Genomic DNA, 25372 nt, shown 5'->3' on the forward strand with positions numbered 1-25372 from the left:
CAATACTTCGTAAATAATTTGTTTATTTCAAAGATGAAAATATTTTAAATAAGTAATTAAAAGTGTTAGAAAAAAAAAAAACTTGTTTTGTTTACTGAACTTTCTAATTTTTTAAGGTCAGAATAAAAAGTTTAAGATCAATGTTTACATAACGTATAAAGGAATCGTAACTTAAACACCCTTGTAATTTAATTAAAGTTATATTTATATAAAGAAAGTCTTAATGGTAAACAAACTTGTGATTTCTTATTAGTATAAAACTCAACAGAATTTTTAGTTTAGAAGAAATTTCCTTGAAATTTTTAAATGAATACTTTTTACATAGATATGTATTATTAACTATAATAAAAGGTAAAAAGTAATTGTTTACATAAAAAAAAATCTGATTTTATTTTAAATAGACTTAAGACAAAGTTGATTCTTGATTTTTTGAAAATTTCAACTCAGAGAGATTTCAAAACCATCATTAGAATCCCTGCACCATAAGGCAAACATTTAATTATAATTAAAAGATATTTAAATTTAATTGTATAAGTCTAAAAACTTTTTACTGAAATTTCATATTTTATAGATTAAATTACTTGAAAAAATATTTTTATTAAAAATTAGATATATAAATGTAAAAGAGTTTAAAATAAAAAAAATTGTAAGAACTCCATCTATACAAACATTTAAATCAAATTAAAACTCTCTTTATAAAATTTATTTTAGTTTTAATTGTTAATTTTAACAAGTTGAAAAAGAAAACCAAATTTAAAGGTGAGAAAAAATTAAATCTAAAAGTTAAAAAAAAAAATTAAGCATGACATTAGTTACTTCTGTAAATTTTAAATTAGCTATAATTTAAATCTATACACTTTTTAAAGTTTTGATCCTACATTATTGTAAGATGAATTTTCACTTAAATTGTTTAAATACTAGTATCTTTTGAAAATATCTTAATTATTACTAAACGTTTATTCTTTTACAGTACTAACTTAAATCAGTACTAACTTTACAATTTTAACTTAATGTTAAAAATTATTTATTTTATCTTAATATTTACAGCAGTCAACGTAACCAACAAGCCTTAGCTGAAATTTATTATCGAAACTATTAATACTACAATCTGAAATCTTAGTATTTTTATACCTTAATACAAAAAATTACTAAAATCAAATAAAAGTTCAACTATTTTTCTGAGATAAAAATCCAAAATTTTAACTTAAGCATTAAAAAACCTATTTTGATTATGATTTTAAATAGATATTTAAAAATAAAGTGATTTAATAATGTAATATTATTCCGAGCTATCTTTTAAGTTGTAGTTTCCACCATATTTTTTATGAAAGTTTAATGTGCCACTAAGAGACATATCTGAAAACTCTTTTTCTTTTTGTACTATTGAATCGATTGGTGCAACTATTTTCTTTGCAACCTATTGAAAAATGTATGTGATAAAACGCATAACTATAAACATAATTAAAACTGGTATATTAGTAGCTAGAACGTTTAAATATAAAAATATATTTATAATTATATAGTTTCGACTCATTTTAAGAAAAAAAAACATCTTTTTTACAAAATGCTGTATAAAAAAAAAAACAGTTAAAAGCATAGGGGAGCTCCAACATTTTTTTTTTACTAAAATAACATTGGCTCTGATATGAAAGCTTTAAGTACAAACTACAAGTAATTTTTTATAGCATTAAAAAACCTTATTTAACTTTTGAGATATTTTAATTTTTGTTAACAGTTTCCGATACAAACGTAAAGATCACTAATTTTTCAGGGTTAATTTTCTCGGAAATTTAAAAAATTACTAAAAATCTATCTTCTTCATTTTTTGAGCTAGAGACCTCAAACTTTTAGGAAGCGTTTCTTTTGTAGTTTAAAAGATTTTGAATATTATATGTTTTGGTTTTAAGAAAACAAATAGAGATATCTCAACTGCTGGAGGAGAAGTAATATATTTATTCTTTCAAAAATTTATTTTGCAAACTTTTTTTTTGCAAAGATTTTGAATATTGCGATTTTAAAAACATAAAAAAAAAAAAAAATAGGTACTTTGTTTTTAACAAAATTTTTTTTTTCAAAATTAAAAAACCTTCTGCATTCAATCTTTTTTAAGTTTAATAATGGACTTTTTGTGAAAATTTGAAGAAAATTGGTTAGAAAATGAAGAAGATAGATTTGCAATGAAATAGTCTTTTTTCGCCTTTTTGATTTGTGCCTTCTATTAGGAACCTATTGAGGTCGCCAACTTTGATCGCTTTTATCTTTGAATTTTTTAAAGCAATTAAAAATGTTTGATAGCCTAGATAAAACTGTATAAAATAAGATCAACTTGTAAAAATAAAGGTTAAAAACACCCCCTTAAAGTTAATATACGTAAAGATTATTACTTTTTAGGCTCATAAAAATACTTAGCGAGATTTACGACTTTAATTTGATTGTAGTTTTTTTTTGCAGTAGGAAAAAGCTGATATTGTTTTGCTTTTTAAACATATTGTGAATCAAAGCATTCTATGTTAAGTCTTAATCTATTAAAAAAGCTAAATTATGTAAAATACTTTCTTATTGTAGTATGGACTGTTTCAATACTTTCAAAAGTTATTTAAAATATCTGTTTTAGTTTGTCTTGCATATTGAAGTAAACATCTTGTTTTGTCTCAAAATGTTGATAATAGTTAAAAAGTTATTTTGAAGTCAAATATACAATGGCTATTAAGCTTATCAAAAGTTTACAAAATTACAAAACATGCGAGTAGAATAACTTATCCAAAACCAAACTACAGTGAATCTAACAACACAAGTGTTCAAGCTAAAATCAAAACTATCACATGATGTACAGGTAATGTTTTTTTCACATGTTCATGGTTCAGGGTTCGTGCGCGAATTTTTTTTTATTTAGCCTGACTGAGACCAATTTAGCCTGACATTTTTTCAAAGTAAAAAAAATTCCCTTTAGAAGTAATTTTAGGTATTGGGGGGGTATTGATTAGTACTACTATAGTCTCCGACTTCAGTCAGCTTTATCTCAAACATATTTTGAGCTTTAAAAATCTGCAAAAAGCAACTCATAGCTTAGTTATAACTTAATAAAATAAGACTAAATTGTGAAAAGGGTGATAGACCCCTCCCTATGCTCTTAACATAACAAATTCAGTAATAAGTTTTAAAATAAGTGTTATATATAATCTATTACAAGTGTAAAAATTTAATATACATTACTAAATAAAATTGTTTATTTTTATTAATCAAGTAAAAACATTATAACCAGAAGATTTACATTAAAACGACGTTAAATGTCGTGTTTCATTAAAATTCAAAATGAAACGCTTACAGGAGTATTAAAATTCAAACAAACAGATAAGTTATTAAACTAAACTGTAATGTTTAAACTGTATTAGTTTAATAAATTTTCATAATTATGACGTATGTAATCTACTCAAAACAAAATAATGAAGACTCTTGAAAATTGTTTAGAGATTTAACAAACGGTTTTGAGCGTTTATTTTTACAAATACTAACTGATTTTGTCTTTAATAACTAAATCTTTATTTAGAAATAAATTCACATCTCATTTGATCTTAAAAAGATTTCCAAATTTTTTTAATCAAAAGCACTTGAACTGAGAAAAACTAATATTCTAAAATTTTTAAATAAAAAACTGATTTAGCCTGACGTTTTTCAACTTTTTTCAAAAAAACTGATTTAGCCTGACTTGGCCTGATTTAGCCTGACGCGCACGAACCCTGATGGTTGCCACTGATCAAGCTGAGAAAAATTTCCTGCTTTTTTACCAAAATTTTCCTGACTTTTCTAAATCAGTTTTACTTTTATTAATTGTTCACATAGTTTAATAAAATACTACCCAAACTATTTAATATAAAATCCTTAAATTAAAAAAGAATATACTTAAGTTAAAGTAACTCTAAAAAAAAAGACATAAAAAAGTAAACTATATATCTGTTGTATAAAATATTTCCTCTTATCATTTAGTATAAAATTTGTAACAAATAAATATACTCTTCTAATTTAGTTTAAAAACTTAAGTTACTCTACAAAAAATACAAACAATAAGTAAACTTAATCTTGGCATATACCTCTCTTATAACTTAAATAATAAATTTAAACAACTTTGAAAAAATTATAAAGAGGTAAAGTATACACATTAACTTGTTACATAAAATACTAAACTAACTGCTTAGTTATAAAAAACTCAATTATTTAACCAAAAAACACTTTGATTCTAAAATTATGCTAGATAAATTTCTGTGTATATATCACAGTTTCACTATGGTAGTGTCCTTGCTACAGATCATCAATACTAAAACGCTTACAAAATCTGCTTGTTTAAGTAGGGTACTTGTTCAGTATGTTAATAGAAAATTTTTGCAGTTTTGTAAAGGATATTTTACTAATTTATACCAGGTGAAGGCATTGGAAATAAAGTTAAATATTTTTGTAAATTTCTAGGAAAATTTTGGAATTTTTTTCTGACTTTAAAGGACTTTTAATTAATTTTTAACATTTGAAAGCTTTGGAAAACAAGGAATTTTGTAAATTTAAACAGACAAAATCCGACTTTTTTTTTTAATCAAATTTCCTGACTTTTTTCAAAACCCTTATTTTTTCCTGACTTTTGTCAATTTTTTAAATTTTTCCTGACTTTTCCTGATTTCCTGACTTTTCTTGACCGAGTGGCAACCCTGCATGTTGTTTTTGAGATGCAAACCTATATCAAACGTTGAGTTTAAAAACAAAATCATTGTCAAACTAAACAAAGATACCATCATACGAAATGTACTGATATACAACTAAGGATGATTTTCCAATAGAATGATGTTTACATTCATATTTATTATCATAATTGTATAGTACAGTTTTCGATAAGTGTGTAGTGCACGCACAGTAGTGAATATGTATTTTTTTACTGAACTGAAAAAGCTTAAGAGTAAAAAAAATGTTATAATACTTTTTTTTTTAATGGTGGTCACTGGTTTTTGGAAAATTTTCTCAAGGTTTTCAAAATTTCTTCCAGGTATATGAAAGTACTTGTTTTTCGGTTTATTTTTAGTTTAAAATTAAGTTTAACGTAAAAAACTATGTTAAATAGTTAGTATAACATTGAAAAAATGCTGAAAAGCTACTTTAAACCTGTTTTTCAATAAAATAACTTGATGATAACAAAAAATTTTATCTATAGCACAGATTTTTTAAGATATATAGAAACTTCACTACTTAACATAAAAAAATTGTTTAAAATTCAAGGTTTTATAGTGATTTTAGTTCTAAATTTTTTCAAAAATTTCTCAAATTCCAGCTTTTTTGGCAACCCTGCAAATATTTAAAAAAACACTATGGCCCACAGAGAACTTTATTTCTATACAGCCAGGCCCATGAGCATTTTATTCTAGAAAATTTGAATATAACTTATTAAAGGCTAACCAAAATAACACAAACATACAATTAAAAGAAGTATATTAAGTTTTGTAAAAACTAACTAAAAACAACTTGATTGAATTGTTTTAATATATCTTAGTCATATTTCTATTCTCAAATTTGACATACTTTATGTTTACAGAATTATACTTTTTTAGCATTAAATAATTCTATTTAAAAACTTTTTTTTTAAATTTAAATATATAAGTATCAAAAAAATAACAGCTTCATGTCCATCAGAAGTAGCATTATTGATAATGAAAGAAGCATCAGGCATTAAGTTCCATCTTAGATTATTTTTAGGGTCCATATACTCTTTACCCTCTTCCATGTTTTCACAAAATATTTTTACATGTTTGCTTCTGTCAGACCAAATCTGTTATTTATATTTAAAAATAGGAGTTAACTAGATAATATATTTGTAATTTGGTAAAATAGTAACTAATTAAAAAACTGGCTTGAACTATGTCATTAATTTATTAATGATAATTAATTGATCAAGTTTTTAGAAAATTTTATTCTATTTTAACAAATTTGTTTTGCTTGAATCTCTAAAAAGAAAACATCACATATTAACACTTAATTTTTATAAAGTAGTAATTTGTTTCATTTAGAAAAAAAAGTTTACAAGAAAAATGTGGTTTTCATAAAAAATATTAAAACAAATCTTTATACAGTAAGCAACATTTTTCACTTTTAAAATAGAAAGGTAAACTTTTTGATCGATTGAACATTGATTCTATTAAAGCTATATTTAAAAAATTTAAATATAAACTTAAGGTAGATAAACTTAAAGTAAAAATAAAGTTTTGCACATTATAAAAATTTTAATTAAAAATTTTTGTTATCAACGTCATTTTTATACTTTTTATATTTACTTCCTAATAGTTGAACTTAAAACTTCACTTCAAAATTTAAATTTTGTTGTCAAAACAATGTATCATTTGTTTGAATTAATTCAAACAGAATAACAAAATCTTATACAAGTAGAATCTCTAAAGTAAAAAGTACAGAACTTAAGATTTTATTATTGACAAAACTTTGTTGGATACATTTACTGTAACTTAGTTTTATGTATTATAGCTAATTTAAAAACACTTATCTTGTACGTAATAGAAATCTTAAACGAATTTTGAAAACAACTAAATTTACAATGTATTTAATATAAATTAATTAATTCAATTCAGGGTTGCCACACAGCCTAAAAAATATCTAAGTATGCCTGACTTTATTAAAAACTTTTTTTTTCCCTTTACCAAAATTATCTTAAAACAAAGGGGTACATTATCTATTTTATGGTGCAGAGGAAAACCTTTGAGGAAAAAAGTTAAGTATCATTAGTCTTGTTGTATTTTTCAACCTATTTCACATAGTTCTAAACAAACTTAATATATCATACAATTATAAAGACAACTTAATCAATCTTTAACATTGAGTAAAAAATAACAACTTTATTTCTAATTAGTAAAATAAACTATCAACAATGAATACAATTTTACTATTGATTGGGCAGAGGTTTTTAAGATAAAGCCTCGATTTCGTTTATATATAATTAAACATAACTTTTAATTCACCAAGAGCAAGACTTTATAGATATGTTTTCACACTTATAACTTTTGTAATAACAATTAGTACTAACTACAAAAGAAAAACTTTTACCTAACTCAACACTGTAAAATTAACAAATATTAATAGTAGAATATAATACAGGGGTAGTGAGTACAGCACATTTTTTTGGTAATATTGTAAAACTCACATCTAAACATGAGATTCGGATGTGTTTTGGCTTCATTTGTGAGAATTTTAAAAAAATTATAAAAAGTTTGCCAAAAAAAAAGGTTGCACCCCAAAAAACCTTCAAATATAACATATGTTTTGATTTGTTTATTTAAAAAGTAATAAAGTCACTTATACATGCCCTAGACTTTTAACTTATATCTTAAATTAAAGCTTATAACTATAGACATACATTTAAAAACATTTCAACTGCTTTTAATTTATTATGACACAAGGTTGCCAAATGTTTTTGGCAAATTTTCTACAGGTTTCAAAAGTACAGATTTTTGGGTCTATTTTTAGTTTAAAGCTAAGTTTAAGGTAAGAAACTGTGTTAAATAGTATAAAAACATTGAAAAGATACTGTACAGCTACTTTAAATGTGTTTTTTAATTAAAAAAACTGATGATGACAAAATTTTTTTACCTACATGATAGATTTTTGACATGTTACTACTTGACATGTTTTAGTGATTTTTGTTCAAAATTCCAGTATTTTTTTCAAAATTTTTTAAATTCAGGTTTTTCCAGGTTATTTAGCCTAAATTGTCAAATTCCAGGTTTTTTGTAACCCTGATGACGGGAACGGGTCTAAATTGCACGAAGACAAATTTGCACGAGTGGATAAAATTTCACAAAGACAAATTTGCACAAGAGTAAAAGAAACAAAAAAAAAAAGCATATATAAAAAAACAGAAAAAAAAAACTTAAGGATAAATTGTTAAAAAACATTAAGAAAAAAATAAAGTTACTGACCGAGGGTAAGGGTTAGGAGTAACAGTGATAGTAAAAATATTTAAAAAATTACTAATAAAAATTATTAATGAAAAAAAATGAACAAAAAAATTAATAAAAAAAAAACAAGCTACCGACCTAGGGTAAGGGATAACAGTGATAGTAAAAAATAAAATTGTTTAATAAATAAAAAATAAGTTACTGACCGAGGGTAAGGAGTAACAGTGATAGTAAAAAAAAAACCAAACAAACAAAATAAATTATTAAAAAGAATTTAAAAAAAAATTCCACCCGTTCAAAAATGTCTCTGAGCAAAGTTGTCTTCTTGTGCATAAGTGACCCTTGGTGCAATTTTATAATTGAACAATTTTAACCCCTTGTGCAAAAGTTTCTTTATATCTCTAGTCTCTGTTGCTTGCATAAATTAGGTTTAAACGTTTTTGTAAATAAAGATTCTAAAACACTTTTATGATAATCATTACGTGCTTTACATATAACTGAAATAATAAAGTGTACGTAGAGCAATTCCAAAAAAAAAATCAAAAAGGAAGGGTGTCCAAAGAAAGAATATAATAATATTTTAACAAAAGTTACTCTTAGTCAGATTTAAAGTAAAGTGTGTTTTATATCTATATCAACATGCAACTGAAATGACTTTAGTAATATCTTCAGGTTAACTGACTTCCCATATTTTACATTAAAAATCAAAGAAACTAGAAGTAAAAATAGCAGAAAAATTTGATTTTTATATTAGAAAAAACTACAACTTAACAGACTAAATTTGCATATTTAGTGTAATTATGACGCCATAATTTATCAAAGGCAGTTAAAATGTTGTTAAATATATGCCTATAATTATAAGCTTTCATTTAAGATATAAATATAAACTATAAGTCTAGGACATATATAAGTGACTTAATTACTATTTAAGTTGAAAAATCAAAAAAATGTGATTTTTGAGGGTCAAATTAGTTTTTTGGGGTACAACATTTTATTTTTTATTCTTAATGAAGCTAAAACACATCCGTATCATATGTTTACATGTGTCTAGCAAACATCACCGAAGTACTCCCTACCCCTACATAATATAACTATGAAATATCAAAATACTTAAAAATAATTCAACTTAAACCCATTTAAATTCTAACAAAAAACTATTATTTGCTTAAAATTTTTTCAACTATACTGAAAAGCTAAGTTTTTCATAAAATCTCAAAAAACATATTAGATAGGTTGACTTAAGTTCGATTTTTTTTTTAGTTTCAAATTGCTTGAGTATGTGACAACTCTGATATTTATAAAATAAGAGTTCGTACAGTAATAAAAAACGTTACTTAGATGAATAGGTACTTCTAAATGAAAGATGGCACAAAAAAAAACACAAAATTAATTGTTTTTTATTTTCAAACTTGTATCTAATAAAACTACAGCAAACATTGTAAATAAGAAAAAATGAAGCTCCAATACACCCAGCAACTTCCCAAGTTTTAATTTTGGCTTCATTGATGAAAGGCTGAGAAGATCTGAACTGCTGTGATGCTGCTAATCTGCCTATGTATAATAGAAAGTTTAAAACTTAATGTTAAGATTGTTTTTTAAAAGTTACATGCACCCTCATTTTTTGTAAAATAATTATAACATTCAAGAGTCTTGTAGAGTCTATTTTATTTAATTACAAGTTGTTTTATTAATTACACTTTATACCTGAGTGACTAGATACAATATATAAATTGAGATAAAATAACTAAATTTAGATGTTTGAGTACAGTCCTTTTAGCAGGTTCAAAATAAAATGACAAGAAACTATTTTTTATAATTCCTTTTAAAGTTATTAAGATTATTTTTGAAAAATCTCATTCACTTTATTTTACTACTTACCAAATTTTTTAAATATTTTAGGTTAAGAACTTCTTTTTAAACAGGGTCTGCAACTGGAAATAGAAAAAAACTAAACTTTTTTTTTATTTGTTGCTAGAAAGCCAAGGTTCTAGCTTATTCAAACCAAACTAAAAATTCTGTCTATAATAGGAAGTATTCCAGTTGGTAAAAAGGGATTTAAAGTGTTTTTGCTTATATCTAATTTTGCTGTCTTTTATAATTTAAAATCAACTGTAAAAAACCATTAAAAAAACTTATGCATAAGTAATTTATTGATTAAAAAAAAAATATTTAGTTTTTAAATTCTTCTAAAATTTTGTTTAAAAAACTAAACTAGTATTTTTCTAAAAATTATTTCAGTATTTTTTGAAAAAAAATAGTAAGCATTTTTTGATGTTTTTTTGTTAACACTTTAGTAAACTTTCAACATTAATGAGTTTTAATACACCCTGGTCATATATATGTAATTATTTTATTCCTCAGATTTAGTAGATTTTTAGAAAATTAAGGTTCAATTATTAAGGTTTGATTGATTTTTGGACATTGATTTAAGAATAATTTGGGCGGTGATAAAAAGAGAAAAGTTTATAGCAGATGGATGGTAATAACTCTGCGTGATGTGCTTAAAAAATCAACAGCCATTGCTTATGCTTTAAAACAAGAGGGTTGCTTAACTAAGAGAAGCAAATTTATATTGTTATGCTGAAATATGAAAAAGCTTTTCTTAAAATTTAAAACTTTTAAGTCCGACTAAAAAAGTTCAAGAACCACCACAGGGTTGTTTAAGGCAAAAAAGCCAGCTTCAGTTACATCAAGTTAGCTTGGTATTGTAAGAAAAATAAAAATAGTTTTATTATGAGCAAAATAAAAAAAAGCAGAAGATTTAGAAAGAAACCAAACTGCCTTGATTAGCCTGAGTGTTTGGCAAACCTTCAATTGGTTATAAACTGTAAGAGATAAAAATTAAGTGAATTAGCCTATTTTTGTATTTTTGATTATGCCTTCCATAAAGAAACTTTTAAAAACTTGGATTACTTATTCCTTTCATTGCATATATTTCAAAAACTAATCAAATTTTGAAAAAAAAAAGTATCAAACAATTGTTAGTTTAATTATTAATTAAAAAATAAGACTAAATTAAGAAAAAAAGTGATTAATTTCTCTATGACCTTTATGTTTCATCTATATTTTTAATACAATAACCATTTGAAAAACAAAAAAAAATAGCTGAGTGATTAAAAAGTATAGTTGAGATTCAATCTAAATTGAAAATAACACTTAGAAAATCATTTTTATTTTCAATAACTTCTTAATATTTCCTCATGGAACAGTTTATTTTCAAAAAAAGTATAGCTGTACGTTTTTCAAGAACTAACATGTTTTCTTAAACTGTAAAAAAGTTAGTCTCAATAAGACTCACTCTTTGTCTACAATGATAAACCTTAATCTTCATTTTTATGTTGATGAAAGTTTTAGAAAAAGTAGGATTTTTGAAAAAAAAAAAAAAACTTAATTGAAGGTAACTGTTATCTAAATTATTCTAGTAATTACCTAGGATGATGTTGCACCAATATCAAACTGAAAATATTTGATGTCTTTTTTGACCATAATTATATGCTAAAAATCAATGTTTTAAAATATGTATAATCTAAAAAGATACTTTGTTTTAAACAAGCTATATAAATACATAGTAAGAATTAAGTTTATTTATGATAAACTAAAATATTTAATCAACTTTATTTTACAATATTGTAATCAATATATACTATTGTATTGATATAATTGCTTTATATTGTCAAATAAAAGCAATAAAATATTTAAGTTTTATTTGTTTATGATGAATAAGTTTGATTCTATTTTTAAAAATTGATTTTTAGCCTATAACTATGGTTAAAAAAGACATCAGATATAAGGCCATAGGGGGGGGGGGGGTAAACCATGTTTTTACAAGTTGATCTTACTTTATATAGTTTTTACTAAGCTACAAGATGCTTTTTACAGATTTTAAAAATTCAAAATAATTTTTGAGATATTAGGTCAAAGTCGGAGGCAACATAGGATCATTATGGGAGGCACAAACTAAAACGGCAAATAACTAGAAATCACTAAAAAGCTATCTCCTCCTACATTTTTTGAGATAACTACCTCAAATTTTCAGGAAATGTTCCTTGCGGTATTTAGAAAATTCTGTCAGAACAGAATTTAAAAAAATTAAAAAATATAAATTTTATAACAAAAAAAAAAACTGTTTTTTTGTTTATTTTTTATATAAAATTTTTATTTTTTAAAATTCTGTTCCGAGAGAATTTTCTAAATATATCAAGGAACATTTCCTGAAATTTTGAGGGAGTTATCTCAAAAAACGTAGGAGAAGATAGATTTTTAGTAAAATAGTCTATTTTGCCGTTTTAGTTTGCGCCTCCCATAAGGAACCTATTGTTGGCTCCAACTTTGACTGGCTATATCTCAAAAATTATTTTGAATTTTTTAAATCTGTAAAAAGCATCTTGTAGCTTAGTAAAAACTATATAAAATAAGATCAAAAACCAAAAAAGGGTGTATACCCCTCCCCCTATGCCCTTAAAATCTATCACCTCCTACATTTTTCAAGCAATCTTCTTCAAACTTTCACAGTCTCATCTTTATACAATAACAAAAAAACATTACTTTGGAATTAAAAAAATTTTTGTAACAATATATTTTTTTTGAAAAAAAAAAATAATAATTTTTGTGATAAAACTTTTATTTTTTTAAATTATTTTAATTCTAAAGTAACGTTATTTCCTTTTATTATAAGGAACGTTTCCTGAAAATTTGAAGAATATTACTTGAAAAATGAAGGAGAAGATAGATTTTTAGTAAATTTTAAAATTTCCAAGAAAATTGATCCCAAAAAATTTGCGGTCCATATGTTTATATTGAAAAATTTTTACATAAAAATTAAACATCTCAAAAGTTAAATGATATTTTTGAATTCTATAAAAACTGGCTTGTAGTATGTACTTAAATCTTTCATTTAAAAGCCAAAGTTAATTTTTGTAAAAAAAAATGTTTATGTTTATGTTCAGATATTTATATTAAGATAAATAAACTTGAATTTATACAGAAATCAACAGGGAAAACAAAATATAAAATTAATCTAGTTTATACACAAATGCACAAAAAAATAAGACAATAAAACAATATACTCAGGCATATGATTGTAAGCACTCAAGTTTCACTTATTGTAGCAAGTTAATAGAAAACTTTTATAACCGCATTTAAACTTATCTTTTTTTAGTTTTTTTTTCTTATTTTGTGGGATACTAGACCAAAACCTTGGACCCAGAGACCTAAAGGAGTTTAGGCCAAGTCTTGTTCTAGGTCTTTCAGTTATGAAATTTAATTTTTTCGAAAACCTTGTATTGTGTGAGTGAAGAGAACTAGCAAGAGTAAAACTTTTATGCTCAACATCAAATCCAGTCATACTATTCTGCACCAATTTACAAACTTGCAATTTAAACACATCATTCAATTTCAGCAGACCAGTTTTCACAAACAGTGGGTTTGTTGGATTCAAAGCAGGCACACGGCAAACATCCTTTTTTGCATAGTAACAATTTGTTTCAAATAACATTCAGCAGCACCACCCCAATCAGATTTACAGTATTGCATATGCTGATAAAACAAACTATAATACACCATTTTAAGTGTACTCACATCCAAATAGTACCTCAATTTTAACAACAGAAAACAACTTCTAGACAGCTTTGATTTGAGAGATTGTAAGTGAGCCCTCCAATTCAGTTTTTCATCCAAGACCACACCTAAACATTTTATACTTTCCGTCTGTTCAAGAGCAAATCCATTTATATTTACACCATACATCAACTTTTCTCAGCTCTTCATTTATAACACTGTTCACACAAGCAGGATCACTATGTTGGTAGCTTAAGCAGGCATCATCAGCAAACAATCTCATACTAATCACAGTAGAAGAAAAAATACCATTTATTTACAAAAGAAACAACAAACGACCCAAACAAGAACCTTGCGGTATACCAACATTCACAATTTCACGCTCAGACACAACATTATTGATATTAGTCGATTGGCTTCTATTATTTAAGTAACTTTGTAGTAATATTAAAATAGATCCTTCGACTTTTTAACTATTTAATTATAACAAGAGTATTTCATGATTAACCATATTGCCTGCTTTTGCTAAATCTAAAAAACCAGAAAAATTAAGTAATTTTTTATCACCATCCTCAGTCAACTCATCCACAATCTGATTTACAGCCAGCTCAGTTGTACTATTTTTCCTAAAATCATACTGCTTTTTATGCAAAACATTATTAGACAAAAAAAATTATTCAACCTCTCACATACTAAGGACTCAAAAATTTTTGAAAAAGGAGACAAAAGAGAAATAGGTCTATAGTTATTAAAATCACTTTTTTTACCAGACTTGTGATTAGTACCACTTCAGCATATTTAAGTGACTCAAGAAACCTACCATACTCTACACATTTGTTAAACAGTTTAAATAAATAATGAGCAATAACTTTTGCACTTAGTTTTACAAATTGTATACTTGGCACATCAGATTGCACACTTTTATTTGGTCTCATATTCCTATTGTACATCTCAATTTCACTAATAGTAAATTCTTTGAATACAAAATCATTACATACTAAACTAAAACAAAAATCAAAATTATTATGAAAATCATTCTTTCTCTTATTTAAAAACTTTTCAGCTGTATTAACAAAATATTTATTTATTAAATCAGTTACTCTTTTCAGGTCACTCACAATCTTACCACTCTTGCCAAGCACACCATTTATTTTACAGCTTGAAGTAGATTTAGTGGAGACAATATTATTTACAATTTTCCATAACTTTTTAATATTACCTTTATTATACTTAACTTTTTGTTTAAAACAAAGTATTTTGGCTATTTCAATAACTCTATTAAGTAAATTTCTATATTTTTTTAAATGAAACAGAATTTTTTTGTCAGTCTTTTATTACAAATTCAAACATTAAGTTTATATCATTAATTGAATTAATTATACCTTTTGTTAACCACGGTTTAGCTTTTAATTTTTGTTCTTTTTTATTTAATACTTTAATTGGAGCATGATGATAAACTGTTCCACTAAAAATAGCTTCAAACTCCTCCAAGAATTTATTCACACCTTCACAAAATTCTGCATACAACCTAATATTTTGCAATTTCATTCTAAGGCTATTTAAAAACATCCCAATATCAAATGAACTTAAATCTTGAACATATTTCTGGTTGAAAGTTAGTTTTAGGCTTTTCACAAATAATTTCACACACAACAGGCATATGATCAGAGACATTATAGTTCACCACACCAACATTCAGAATTTTGCAATCAAAGTTATAGGACAAATGGTAAATTAATGAATTAGAATAAAAATCAGCAGAATACCTTGTTGAAGAGTTAACAAATTGTTTTAACCTACACTAGAAGTACAGTCTAAATAGTCAACAGTATGCCGGTCACATTTTAGCAAATTAATATTCACATTACCACCAATAACATAATCCTCTTTTCTCTTACACAAATAATCTAAAGCAGTGGTCGGGACGGTGTACGCTGGTGCACACTAGTGTACATGAATTTTTTTTAGGGTGCATGAAAATTATTTTGGGGTAAATAATTTTTTTTTGCGCAGAAACTAAATTAAAGTTTTTTTTAAATCTTTCTACATTTAAGACATATTCAACCTTGATATCTAATTGACCATTTTGTTGTTAATAAAATAACCATTTTTGTACTCTCGTAGTTCTATTCTGTTACATTATGTAAAAATTCTTCCACCCTTAGCTGCTCAAAGAAAAATCAAAGTGAGCAAATCTATAGATTCTTATTTGACGTGGCAATACCTTTGTTAAACACTGATAGTAATCGCTTAATAGAAAATTATTAAGTTAACTTAACTAAATATTTAAGTTAACAATTCAATAAAAAGTACCAAGACTAATGATTGTTAATTGGGGTAGTGGCAATGTACCAAACTAATATCTAGTGAGTATTTTAGACCTTGGTGATACAAGTAAAATATTGTTTAAAAAATTAGATTATCGATATTAAAAGTATATTTAAATGGATAGGGTAAACTGATAAATTTAAAGTTAACATGTAAAAATTAACTGGGTGTTATCAAATTGCTAGTAAAATAAAATGATTAAAATTCTTTACATTTTCTTAAACACTAGCGGCACTAAAGAATGCAAACTGGGATGCACAGGATTTAAATTTTGTGATTTAGGGTTCACAGATTCGAAGTAGCGTGCCGACCACTGATCTAAAGCACAAAGATTTCTTTTTTCAAAAAGAGCAAATACAGAACCTGGATGTCTATACAAATTACCAGCTATAACACATTTACTGTTTCCAAGTTTAACATTAATCCACACATCATCAACATCAGATTAGTTTAAAGACATACCTTCTACAACCTTGTAGTCAAGACAATTTTTCACAAAGAAAGCAACACCTCCAGATTGATTGCTGTTAGAAGTTCCGTTCACAAACTCATAACCCTCCAATTTACCAATAAAAGGTCCCATACTAGTCAGCCAAGTTTCACACACACAAATTACATCAGGCAAACCATCAACTGAATTCAAAAATTCTTCAATTTTATACACATTTGCATACAAACTTCTCATGTTAATATAAAAAAATTCAATGCTTTTTATATTACCAAGTTTTACATCATCCAAGTAAAACTCATCTTTTCTTTTAGAAGAAAGATATTTATTAAGTCTAGAAAAATAATCATAATCAAAACTATTGATACTCTGAAAAGAATAGAATTTTCACAGTCATAACAATAAAATTTACAAATATATTTTTTATATTCACAAAGCTGTATATTTTTTTCAATAGCACACTCAACATGACATCTTTTAGAACATAAAAAGCAACTTAAAATATTTTTAAAATCTTTACAAAGCAATTTACATTTATAACATACTGTTTTTTTATTTCACAATTTTTACAAAAAAAAGGTAAACCATGTTCACTCATTTTAACTAAACTCTTGTTACATGCAGTGGAACATTTATTATGCATCCACATAAAGCAACCATCACAATACAAGCACTCATCTGAAGAAGAAAATTTTCTATAACAAATTTTACAATATTCATCATTTACCTAGTTAACTAATTCATACTCACTCACTCAGTCTTTACAATAAAAATGATCTTTATTAGACCTATAAAAGTTATACTCATAAATATTTAAATCAGAACATTGGACATGTAACCATCTCTCACAATTGTCACAACAAATAGAATCCACATTTGGGGGTTCAAAGTCATTTTGACACACTCTGCAAAAACATTCTAAATTAACTAAACTATCTAATTTAAGTTTTAAATAAGTCATTTAAATTAAAAAAAAAAATAATATAACTAAAAGATAAACAAATAACATATTGTTGGTTCTGCAGTTTTTTAATATCTTCAACTGAGTTGATAACATTTACTTTAGACTTTTCATCCTTTCTCAATAAAATTGTGCCGATTGAGGACCATGCATATTTCCAACCTTTTTCTTTTTGAAACCTTCTAGCAAGATAAAGAAGGTTTCTGCTAGTTTTTGACAAATTATCAAAAAGATAAACCTTTTCTGCCTTTTGTCATTCAAATCAGCATTAAAGAACTTTTTTTTTTCTTTAATTACTTTAACTTTTTGTTCTTGAGATTTGAACGTAACTAATATAGGATTATACATTCTCTTTCCTTCCTTCTTCTCTAGGTTGGTTCCAGCATCTATGGTCCTCAAGCGCTTAATTTTTCCTAACTGATGTCACCCTATTATTGGATCTACTTTCTTTAAAACCTTCATTGCAAAAATCTCAACATTTTCATTTTCACAAGCTGGTACACCCTGTATTTCAACATTGTTGTCTTCCATTCAGTTTTCATCCAGCTTGATGTTTGCTTGCTTGTCATTTTTTTTTCTATATCAAACATCTTTTTAGTTAACCTCTTATTTTCCAATTTCACAGTTTTTACATCCAACTTGATTTTTTCATTCTCTGTCCACATATCATCAAATTTAGAATACAAAAAGTCAAGTGAATGCTAAAAGGATTCAATCACTTTTTTTTGATCAGCTAACTGATCAGTAACTTCCTTCATTTGAGTACTAAGCTTATTAGTTGACTCTTTATGCACTAAAGCCAAATTCTCAATTAATCTTTTCAACATAGCACTAGTGACTCTCTCACCCATATTCATTTTATAATTCTATTTTACTTATAAATAACACCTTATTCAAATGGAATGGTGAGATAGATATTGGTGAGACACCACCCTTGGTAATTACCATTATTCTTTTAGAGATATCTAAAGGTAAATAAAAATAATTATGGGAGTAACAACAACAAATAAGGTAAAAACATAAAATAAATATCTCTCTGTATTTTTCTACAATGGTATATATGTAAAGAAAATTTGTTTTGTTGATCACAGGTAATAAGTAAAAACATGAGTCATATAATAATCTATTGGTCACTTACCAACACTTGTAAGTCTAGAGAAGAAGCCCATTTTATGATAGATGGTTTAATTACAACTTGCAGATGTTTGAACACTTATGCTTGTAAGTATACAATACAACTCTACTTTTCAATGTTAGTTTAGGTAGTGCATGCTGAAATATTAGATTTTTTTACTTAGTTGTAGTAATAAATACTAGTAGTGCTACAGAGCAGAAAAAAGTGTTATTTGGAAATTAAACATCAAGAAGTTGAAGATACATACATGCAACTTTGCTTTGCAGCACAAACAAAGAGTTAGATGTTAGATATAAAACGAAATAGATTTATAAAAATGCATTTTTTTAGAACCTTTTTCAATTTTTTTTTTCATTATAACAGAGAGAAAATTAAAAATTATTATTTAACCATTGTAAGCATAATAAAGGGAACAGATTAAATATGCACGAAAGGACACTTTTACAGGAAGACTTTTTTGAACGAAGGGTCATTTATGCACGAGAGTAAAAAAAAAATTATAAAAAAAAAATAATAATAATAAAATTAAAAAAAAAAATTAAAATAAAAAATAAAATTACCGACCGAGAGTAAGGTTTAGGGATAACAGTGATAATAAAAAAAAAAAGCATATATTAAAAAAAAAAAAAGATAATAAAACAGTATAAAAACAAAAAAATTAAAAGTTACTGACTTACATTAAGTAAGGGATTAGGGGCACAGTAATACGACAAGGTCAAGATATTATTAAAAAATTGTTAAAAAACAATGAAAACAATAGAAAACATGAAGTAGATATTACACACGTTGCAGGAAAATTGAATTAAACACAATGCAAACTATTAATATCTTAAACTAATATTTATTGATAAAAGTTATACATATAAAACTGATTTTAAAATTAAACCAGGGTTTCCCAAACTTCTTTTCAAATGGCCCTCTTTAAAAAATTAAAAAATCTATGGCCCCCTCCAACAAGTCGTCTTAAAATAAGCCTAAAACATTTTTTTGTTTTTTCTCTTCATCAGCAACTCCAAAATATTTTGTGTAAGTTTAAAAATTACTAATAAAAAAAACCTAAGACCTTTTTTTTTTGCTATTCATTTGCAACTTAATAATATCTAGTGTGAGTTTCAAAATATTACCTCATGGCCCCTTTACTGCTCGTGGTCCACTTTGGAAAACTCTGATTTAAATACAATAAAAATAAAAATTAAATTCAGCTTAAATTTAAGTAAAATATTACTATTTAACAAAAGTTTCAAAGTTAGTTGATAAATTCAAAATTTAGATATCAGTTAAATAATTGTATGTATTTAACAGCTTTATATTTTTAGATTGAAATATTAACTAAAATTAGTTATATGAGTTAAAATTTATACAAGATGTTTAACGTGTATCAGCGTAGAGATCATAAAAAAATATTTATATGACAATTATAGTTTACTTAGTATAATGCTAAAACTGTTACAATATTATAACAGTTTAGTAATTTAAGTTGATCTATTAAGTTATTTAAATGTATGTCACGGGAGCCGATAATTTTTAACCCGCGAACATTTCTAATCCGATCATTTCTACCCCAATCATTTTAAAAACGGGCACTTCTAACCCGATTAATTCTAACTCGATCACTTCTATCCCGACCATTTTTAACCCGATCACTTCTAACCCGATCAACTCTAACCCGATCAACTCTAACCCGATCATTTCTAACCCGATCATTTCTATCTCAATCAATAAATTTATTATTGTTTTTAGATTTCTTAAATTAGAATTTATTTTCAAAACAAACTAAACTTTATAAAAATGTTCTTATATTGAAGTTTAGGTGTTTTTTTCTTAAACTAAACTTAGTGTTTATATTGCTCTAAATAAAATATACTTTTAATATTAACTTCATTTTAACTTATTATAATTATTATTTTTTTCTTTATTTTGACTTTTTTTATTATCATCCCGCATGCAAATTAAAAAATATTGCAATGAAAATTAGTAAAAGATTATATGTACTTTTTGAGAAATTCTACGCAGACTAGAAAAAGCTAAAATGTCCCACTTTTTCAATGGGCTCATTATCGACCAAATAAACTTAAAATCTAAAAAAAACGTAATTCGTTTTAGCTGTATCATTTAGCTATTAAACACTGTAAAAAATATATTCAAAGTATATGTTGTGTGTTGAAATATTTAAGTCAAGAATAATGTCTTAAATATTCCTTTATTTTAAAATCATTGTCGTATTCAATAAACTGTTTGAAAACGTTAAAAAATTCTTATATGTAAAGCTGTTATAGTAAATTATTAAAGTAAGCTGTTATAAATCTTATTGAGTTAAATCTTCTTCTCAAATATGTAGCTAGAATATTTTTAACCTTAAATGTAAAAAGTTTTTCTTAAGTTCAACCTTTACAAATGTAATAGTCAGAAACAAAGATCTTCATTTTACAGTCTATAAGTTATGCTGTAAGTCTAACGCAAACGTTGTACTGTTGTTGACTAACTTATTACTATATTATAGTCACTTAGTTTCCATTTACAGCTTAAAAATTGCACAAATTGTTCAGTAATTTGCATAGACCTTTTTAGATAATGAAATTAAAATAAACATTAGGCGAACCTGAACTATTTTGTTTTACTTATTAAAAAATCTGAAATTTTAGATATAAACTTTCTAAATAAGTACATATAAAACAGTTATCACAGATGTTCTTGTGCTAAAACTTTATTTCAACTAATGGCGTTTCACTGCTCTCAAATAAATTTAAGAACAGATCTACGGAGTCTATAAAATGTTAACACACATTAGAAAAAAAGCAGAAAAAAGCATGTATAATTATGTATAGTATTTATCTAGGTAGTAACTATAAATGGACTTTATGGTTTAAAAACAAAGTTTGGGATAAAAGCATAACATTATAAAATTGTCTACAAAAAAAACAAATTTAATAAAAGTAGGCACTAACCTCAAAAAGCTCTAAGAATAGGCAAATTTTAAAAATGAAAATTAAATTGAGTTGTGCAGAAATGTTACGTCATAATAATTTTAACAAATTGTTCAATAATTTATACAGCTTAAAAACATGAAGTATTAAACTTGCAAGTATATGTGAGTTTTGTGAAATAAATTAGTACATAAATAGACAGAGTTATTTAAAGTAGAATCGTCGGTTATGGGGACAGATATTCGATAAATCTTGCCGCTTATTCAGAAGTAGGTCTTTATCTTCTGCTGCAATTACTGCTCTTTCTGTATTGCAAGTTGGGCAAATTCTACTTACTCCGTTGGATGCATGTTTGATCTTAGAAACAATACTCCACTCCATGTTTGGCTTTTTACCGTACCTGTGAAAAAAGCTCCAGACATAATCCGATAAACGCGTGCTTTGTTTTTTATTTATATTTTTAAAAGTATGTTTATGATTAGCATATCTATCCTTGAAACTACCTGCTGTACTTCCGATATAAATTTTATCTGGGCCCTTACTTTCAACTTTAACTTTATAAATTACATTTTTAATTAAACAATTACCTTTTAATGGGCAGTTATCTTTGTTTAGTTTACGGCAATTACATGTTTTAGGCGTATTACTTAACTTATTACTATTAGGGTTAGTTGGTTTTGAATATTTATTTATAGTTTTATTGTTATGCATTTTACTTATACTTTTAGCGCTATTATCACTTACTTGTTCTAAGTTTTCTTTTATCATTTTAGAAATACTTCTAGTTATACGTTGATTATTATAATCTACACTATTGTTAGTACTATTGATATGGATATTTTCATTATCATTAATATTTAAGTTATCATTATAGCTTATATCTTTAATGTTTAAAGTTTTAATATGTTTTACATTATTGTTACTATAATTAAAATTTTTACTATTAGGATTATCATTATTATTACTGTTATTAAAATTATTATTATTATTATTATTATTATTATTACTGTTATTATTAATTTGATTAGTATAATTAGAAATATTGTTCATATCTACGTTATTACTAACTTTATTACTAGAGTTATTATTTGTGTTAGCTTTGATATGTCTACTTTTAAAATTTGAAATTACTGTTTTGTTGTGCGATTGTATTAAAGTTTTAACATTACTCATGCAACTATAAGAAATTTTAACTGTCTTTCTATTAAAAATTTTGTTATAAAAGTGGCTATCGGGGAAGTGTTTATCGACTAGCTTTAAAAATTCTTTACCTAAGTTTATATTAACTGAAGAGCAATATGGAGGATTATACCACATTATATGTCGGTTACGCGGTTTTTTGCGTTTTTTATCTACATCTAATTTTTCATACTTTAATTTACATTTAAAACCTCGATTTTTTATAATCGACATATAATGTGGTATAACTCTAGTAATAAAGTTAGTAATAACGTAGATATGAACAATATTTCTAATTATACTAATCAAATTAATAATAACAGTAATAATAATAATAATAATAATAATTTTAATAACAGTAATAATAATGATAATCCTAATAGTAAAAATTTTAATTATAGTAACAATAATGTAAAACATACTAAAACTTTAAACATTAAAGATATAAGCTATAATGATAACTTTAATATTAATGATAATGAAAATATCCATATCAATAGTACTAACAATAGTGTAGATTATAATAATCAACGTATAACTAGAAGTATTTCTAAAATGATAAAAGAAAACTTAGAACAAGTAAGTGATAATAGCGCTAAAAGTATAAGTAAAATGCATAACAATAAAACTATAAATAAATATTCAAAACCAACTAACCCTAATAGTAATAAGTTAAGTAATACGCCTAAAACATGTAATTGCCGTAAACTAAACAAAGATAACTGCCCATTAAAAGGTAATTGTTTAATTAAAAATGTAATTTATAAAGTTAAAGTTGAAAGTAAGGGCCCAGATAAAATTTATATCGGAAGTACATCAGGTAGTTTCAAGGATAGATATGCTAATCATAAACATACTTTTAAAAATATAAATAAAAAACAAAGCACGCGTTTATCGGATTATGTCTGGAGCTTTTTTCACAGGTACGGTAAAAAGCCAAACATGGAGTGGAGTATTGTTTCTAAGATCAAACATGCATCCAACGGAGTAAGTAGAATTTGCCCAACTTGCAATACAGAAAGAGCAGTAATTGCAGCAGAAGATAAAGACCTACTTCTGAATAAGCGGCAAGATTTATCGAATATCTGTCCCCATAACCGACGATTCTACTTTAAATAACTCTGTCTATTTATGTACTAATTTATTTCACAAAACTCACATATACTTGCAAGTTTAATACTTCATGTTTTTAAGCTGTATAAATTATTGAACAATTTGTTAAAATTATTATGACGTAACATTTCTGCACAACTCAATTTAATTTTCATTTTTAAAATTTGCCTATTCTTAGAGCTTTTTGAGGTTAGTGCCTACTTTTATTAAATTTGTTTTTTTTTGTAGACAATTTTATAATTTTATGCTTTTATCCCAAACTTTGTTTTTAAACCATAAAGTCCATTTATAGTTACTACCTAGATAAATACTATACATAATTATACATGCTTTTTTCTGCTTTTTTTCTAATGTGTGTTAACATTTTATAGACTCCGTAGATCTGTTCTTAAATTTATTTGAGAGCAGTGAAACGCCGTTAGTTGAAATAAAGTTTTAGCACAAGAACATCTGTGATATACATTCCGATAAGCTTAGTTTATCAGGATCTCCAGGATTTAACGCCTTATAACGTTACATCTTATAAAACAGTTATGTAATTTAACAAACCGTAATAGCATGTAATGTCGGCTGACCGTCTACCTTTTATTTCATTAATAAATGTTTACCTACACCTAGAGAAAAATAAATTAGTGGCACTTAAACAAACTTGTTTGTTAATACAACAAGTACGAGGATGATCAAACCTCGTCTATTTAAACTTCTTTAACATTTTCAGTTAAGTTTGTATAATATATGAAAAGTATTATCATTTTATTCACTTTTTTATTTTAAGTACAACTAAATTAAAATTTATGTTGATATATTTAACTGTTCAAAATATATGTTTAATTGTTTGCTTACAAAAGATCTTAGTGAAGTAACTTCACTGGAATATAAATAAAAACAAATTGTATAGTAATCTTCCTTTATTCTACCAACATATGTTTCTGTGTGTCAACGAATCAACACACTTCAACTGGGTTGTTAATGGGAAAGATAACTTTGTAATTGTAATTGTAACTTTGTAATTATTTTTTACAGAACCCAGTTGAAGTGTGTTGATTCGTTGACACACAGAAACATATGTTGGTAGAATAAAGGAATATTACTGTATAATTTGATTTTATATGTTGATATATTTATTATTTTTTATTTACTTAATTTAAAAGATTCAACAAAACGTAAGCACAAACAAAATAACAATGCTAAAACGCACTTTATATAAATAAAAAATAAATATTCTTATAGTTAAAATAATTATGATTACGAGCAAAAGATCGTAAAAACTCTTTTTTTTAAATAAATGTAGTTGTAAATATATCAAATCAATCAAAGTAAGTACCAATTTAAATCGTACTTAAAATATTTTTGATATAATATAAACTTAAGTAAAAGTTTTTTAGAAGAACTAGACGAAATTTGATAAACCTCGGACTAGTTATTTTAATAAACAAATCTGATTCATTCTTTATATCTAAAAATAATGATTTTCCACTAAATAAAACAAAATTGTTCTAAATCGTTTATTGTTTGTTTTAATTACAGCATCTAAACAGGTCTTTGCAAGTTGTGGAACAATTTTTGAAAGTTTTTAAGCATAAAGTGGATTCTTACATACTATAAAATGGTAATAGATTAATAAACAACTATACAACGCTTGCGCTAGATTTACATTAAAGCTTGTAGACTGTAATATGAAAATCTTCGCACGTGAAAATTACATTTGTAAAAGTTTAACTTTTTAAGTTTACTTATGCTAAAATGATATTCTAGTTATCTTAATGACAAAAATGTATAACTATAGTGTAG

The 25372-nt window shown here is 25.3% G+C and overlaps 1 protein-coding gene across 1 annotated transcript; it reads right to left on the reverse strand.

The window, feature by feature from the left end:
• Positions 1-1060: 1060 nt before the first annotated feature.
• Positions 1061-18503, reverse strand: LOC145836662 (uncharacterized). Its single transcript, XM_082944448.1, has 4 exons — positions 18369-18503; positions 9373-9488; positions 5651-5803; positions 1061-1417 (listed from the first exon to the last, which is right to left on the reverse strand). Exons 1-4 carry the CDS (start codon positions 18397-18399, stop codon positions 1280-1282), a joined length of 438 nt encoding a protein of 145 aa, XP_082800574.1. The 5' UTR covers positions 18400-18503; the 3' UTR covers positions 1061-1279.
• Positions 18504-25372: the final 6869 nt, after the last annotated feature.

Source organism: Thalia democratica, chromosome 5, assembly GCF_965202585.1.
Source record: "Thalia democratica chromosome 5, ktThaDemo2.hap1.1, whole genome shotgun sequence".
NCBI classification, from domain to species: domain Eukaryota; kingdom Metazoa; phylum Chordata; class Thaliacea; order Salpida; family Salpidae; genus Thalia; species Thalia democratica.